Here is a 5,036-nt window from a genome sequence, read left to right as displayed (position 1 = left end):
TTCAAGTAAGGCTGAAGTCGACGTAATTATTTTATAGTATATAGTTTTCTAGTTTACTTTATGTTGAACATGTTTTCTATTTTCTGGTTTATGAGCATGCTTTCTATTGTAATTTTCTTGAATTTAAAGTTTAGTTTTCTAGGTACTCTGAACCTTTGCTATGTTATTCCTATTGCAATTTTAAAAAACCACTAATTCAGTCGTGCCATTTTCCACTGCATTACTTTATCACCGAATGTCAAACACGAGAAGATGAAGACAATAAATTTCCAAACCCTTCACTTGATGTCAAATTTCAATGATACTAGGAGTATCAATTGCATACCTGCGGATACCCGACCCAAAAGTTAGGGCATCATATCCCAAAAATTAGCTAAATGTGTTATGTTATACCCGACCCGATCAAGTACCCGATGCGGGTATCAGAACCTATATTTTTAATACAATATGAGAAGTTTATAAGCTAGCCCCGACAGTTTGACAAATTTTTGCAACTTCAATTTCTTAACATTTGGTACAGCATAGTTGATGCAATTATGCATAATCACTTTACACGAAAATATAAATGGGAAGACATTTCGAAACAGCAAACAATGTGCTTTCACTGATGAACATTAAATCCTTTTCATTTCATGTGAAGAAGATTAAGTTATTTCCCTTTAACTTTTAATGAAACGTAGAATTCAGCAAATGACGTTCCAACTAAATGCATACTCAATATCCGATTTTTCCGAAATGTAGGTACTTGAACCCAATCTCAATACTCGGCAATTTTTGGGTCAGGTCGAGCAATTCCTGATACCCGAACCAAAACCCGGATAGACACCCCTATTGGGTGTTGTTCAAATCTCAATTTTAAATTTCTGATCATTTAAGAAAGATATAAATTTCCTTCTATACGAAAAACTGAAATATTATTATGCCTAAAAATTGAATTATTTAAATCGACAAAACATTTTAGTGTTGGGTTTAATTTGCAATTAAATATATAATTAAATAAAGAAAACATCATATTGATTAATGGAGGCTAAAGGTTTCCGGTCCAAATCCATCATGATACGACCTTTAAATTCTGTTCATTTATCAATAAAAAAATAAAGGACCAACTCATATTCAAAGTCCACGAGACTTGCCACAACATCAACCTACGAAATGTTCCGAAGTCAGAGAATTTTTATACACAATAAGCAGCCATTGAAACGGTTGAATCACTAAACAAAAGTGACAAAACCGGTGTTTGATCAATAGAGATTAAGTTGATAATAGGCGAAAGTCAAGACTAAATATCAGACTAGTCAACTCAACCAAACAACGTAGATATCATGGAACTAAGTTATGTCTAATCTACCAAACCAAACATCCTTAATCAAGTTTCTCAAGAGATTAATTAAAATAAGCCATCTATTATTAATCCTCATATGCAACCCCACACTTCAAAAACCATATGAACAACAATGGAAAAGTTGAAAAGTACATTGAGCCAGACAAAAACATCACACTAAGAAATAAAGAAACAAAACTAAATGCCATTCATGTCCAAGAACTCAAGAAGCAAATAATTTAATCATGTCCCTGAACATCATACTTAGTAAAAAGGGATCGTAATTAATTGGACAGTTTACATACAAACAACACCAAGAATTGAATCCAGTCATGTATGTATCAAGAAAACAATGCATCTCTACACATTTGAAGTAGCATTAGCATTTGCATTTGCATTTGCATTTGCATTTGATACCCTTCTAAAAGCACAAGCGACAAGCGCCCTTCCAGCAAGAAGGCTAAACCTGGACTTATTAGGGAGCTGCGGCGCTGCATTGCTCGTTGAAGGAGCATCACCTATTGGTGGGAAGTCGGGGGCGTAATCAGTGGCCGTGGCAGCCTCCAGCACCTCAGGCTCCATCTCATCGGCATCCAAGCTCACAGACAGCGTCACCCTCCTCGCCCTCAGCCAATCCACGGCCTCACTCGTCACTCCCCTGCACTTCTTCACCTTGATCTTCACCAAATTAGGGCACCCATGTGCGAACGCCTCAATCCCAGTATCCGTCACGCGACATCCCTTGATGCAGAGCTTCTTTAAAGCTACGCATTTATCCGCAACACAAGTGATCTCAGCATCTCCAATGTTCTCACTCCCACACAGAGCCAATCTCTCCAATTTCTGGCAGTTCAACGCCATGGCCTTTAAGCTAACCGAACTCAGATTCACACCAATCAGCACTAATTCCACGAGATTCACGCTATTCTTCGCAATGCCGATCAAACCTTCATCCCCAATTCGGTTAGTCCGCCACCCATCGATGAGGACTTTTCTCAAAACCCTACAATTCTCAGCAATGGATAAAATCCCATCGTTGGAGCAATCAGGCGTTTTCACCAAGTGAAAAACCTCCAAATTAGGGCACTTGGAAATCGCAAATAAACCGAAATCGCTCACCTGCAGCCTCTCCAGATGAATCTCCGATAAACTATTTTTCCTACTTGCGATGCTCTCGAGCATTCTATCCCAATCCCCCAAACACCTCAAAATCTTCAGTGTTTTCAAATTCTTCGATCCAACAATCAACGGACCGAAGCACTGACCGTTGTAGAGCTCCTTGAGCGTGATTGATTTAAGCGCCGCCGCTGCAGCGCCGGAGCCGATCGGCTCCTCCGCGAATCCATCGTCGTTTCCGCCCAATCGCTTCACGGAGAGGTCCTCCAGTGAGGAGCAGTTATCGAGGAGCGCGTTCATGCCTTTAGCCCCAAACATGCAGGATCCACAGGAGAATTTGCGGAGGAGCTTGCAATTGGTGGCTAAGGCTAGCATACCAGCATCGGAGATCTCGCGGCAGCTGCGGAGCTTGAGGCGCGTGAGGTTGGGGCAGCGGAGGGAGATTAAGGTCAAGGCGTCGTCGTCTATGCTGACGGATTTCCGGTCGCAGCGGAGGGCGAGCTTCGTGACGGAGTCGAATCTGGTGAAGATGGAGCCAAGCTGCGGCGCCACCTGCGCGGCGGCGTTCAGAGTGAGGCGGTGGCGGCTCTGCCCCTCCACGGAGAGCCAGCGGCGGCTGACCAAGGAGCAGGAGTTCCTGTCGCCGGAGCTGAGCGACTGGAACACGAGGGCCAAGCACTCGTCTGGGATCTCAGCCGTGTGGTCCAATAGATGCCAATCGGCTTCGGGAGTAGCGACGGAGGCGCAGAGATGGATGTGGTGGAGGTCGGGGATAGAATCGGGAGGATAGCCGTGGGTGGAGGGAGCTTGTCCCATTTCTTCGTAAAAGACACGCGCCGCCGCGTAGCGAGCAGGTGAAGTGGAGAGAGAAAGTGGGGAAAACTGAGACCCAATTATTGGAGAAAGAAACAACGGATAAATTTTGCGTAGCTTTAAATGCGGGAAGTGGGGTTCCTTAATTTGACCAGTCAGAGAAAAGCAATCCGCGCGTGCAAAGTCACGATCATTCTCTCGCAAGTGTACTCGGGAATGCTGAGCGACAGTCAATATTTATATTATTTTAGTATTGTCACCACTAAAATTATTTTGGAATTTAGAAATAAAGTTGTGAAAAGAAGTCATGTCATTTCAATTGGCTCTAGTTGTATTTGGTGAGTTTTATTAGAGCATCCACTGCGCTGTTCCCCACCGTCCCTTAAATTGCTATTTGAGAGCCTTGCTGCATGTCTTCACAAAGTTGATGGTCAGCGCTTTACCATCCAAAACTTCGGCAAAGAGGTAGGATTGGTGGAACACGTTTACGTCATTGTTCGAGCCAAGGACCCCGAAGTACGCGTGTCAGATCCAAAGCCGGTAGTCGGCAACGGCCTCGAGTACAACGGTTGGGTGGATGCCTTTGTGGCCGCTCGTGTAGGACCCCCTCTAAGCCACCGGGCAATTCTTCCATTGCCAGTGCATGCAATCGACACTGCCAAGCATCCCGGGGAATCCGTTCACTTGTTCGTGCAGGTTGAGGAGGAACTGACAGTCGGTCGTGCTTGACCTCCGGAGAAATTCGTCGGTGAAGGCTGCCCGGACTCCTTTGCAGAATTTGAGCAAGCACGTGCGCCCAGTGGTGTCTCCGATGTGGAGGTATTCGTCGAACATGTTGGTCGTTTGTACAGTCGCAAGCTGACGGATTGCTGCAGTACATTTCTGCAGCGTCGTGTGGCTGGGACGGCCGACCGCGTCGAACCCTTCTCGGAAGAACTCTTCCCTGGCCGCCAAAGTATTCGCGATGTGGAGAAATAGCAGTTTACTCATGCGGAAACTGTGACGGAAGTAGGTATCTCCCCAAATCGGGTTATCGCAGAAGTAGTCGCGTACTAACCTTGCGGCGGCTTCCTCCCGGTTACGATGGATGTACGTCCGTGAGCGTCGTGGGGGCGGCGCGGCTTCCTCCGCCTCCCGTCGTCGATCTTCTTCAAGTGATTGTTCCATTATTTGACGCATTTTCTCAAAAGGATCCATTGGTTTGGGTTGATTTGAGATGGAAATGGAGTGGATATAGAGAGGATTTGAGAGGAATATATGTGTGTTTGTGTGTGAAATGAGTATGAAATATGATTAATTATAGAGTAAAGAAAAAAATAAAAAAATTGAAAATAAAAAAAATCAAAACGGTAACATTACCGTTTGAAATTTTTTTTAATTAAAATTTGAATTTTTTTTAAAAAAATAAATTATTGCGTCATCCGTGACGACGCCCACTCGCGGGCCAGCGAGTGGGCGTCACGCATGCATCGGCGCTCGCCACGTCGCCGAGTCGCGTGGCGCGATGTCGCGTCCCGCATCGCGCACTCGCGGGCTACGGGACGGCATGGAGACGGGCTAGGGACGGAACGTGTCGCTGCAACGCGTCCTGCGGCGGTTCCGTCCCTCCGGAACGAAACGCGAGTCGGGCACGGGACGCGTAGTGGATGCTCTTAGAGCATTCACACTTTATAGTAGTGAGCGAGAGCCCTCTCAACGCCTTCCCGAAAATTCTTCCTGATAATGCCACATTATCCGTCTTTCCTTTAAGGTCATCCGCAACGCTATCTCTTATTCGTCTATTAAC

General features: G+C 45.2%; 1 protein-coding gene across 1 annotated transcript; it reads right to left on the bottom strand.

The window, feature by feature from the left end:
* Window positions 1-1,506: 1,506 nt before the first annotated feature.
* Window positions 1,507-3,364, bottom strand: LOC121777321 (F-box protein SKIP2-like). The gene has a single exon (XM_042174542.1). The coding sequence runs from the start codon at window positions 3,251-3,253 to the stop codon at window positions 1,682-1,684; it is 1,572 nt and encodes a 523-aa protein (XP_042030476.1). The 5' UTR covers window positions 3,254-3,364; the 3' UTR covers window positions 1,507-1,681.
* Window positions 3,365-5,036: the final 1,672 nt, after the last annotated feature.

The sequence above is a fragment of the Salvia splendens genome, chromosome 18, assembly GCF_004379255.2.
Source record: "Salvia splendens isolate huo1 chromosome 18, SspV2, whole genome shotgun sequence".
NCBI classification, from domain to species: domain Eukaryota; kingdom Viridiplantae; phylum Streptophyta; class Magnoliopsida; order Lamiales; family Lamiaceae; genus Salvia; species Salvia splendens.
The sequence above is the reverse complement of the archived record's forward strand: the minus strand, read 5'-3'. Positions and strand labels throughout refer to the sequence as shown.

What these genes read in the sequence shown, in the direction of transcription:
- LOC121777321 (XM_042174542.1), bottom strand. Translation starts at nt 3,253, where the DNA reads ATGGGACAAGCTCCCTCCACCCACGGCTATCCTCCCGATTCTATCCCC.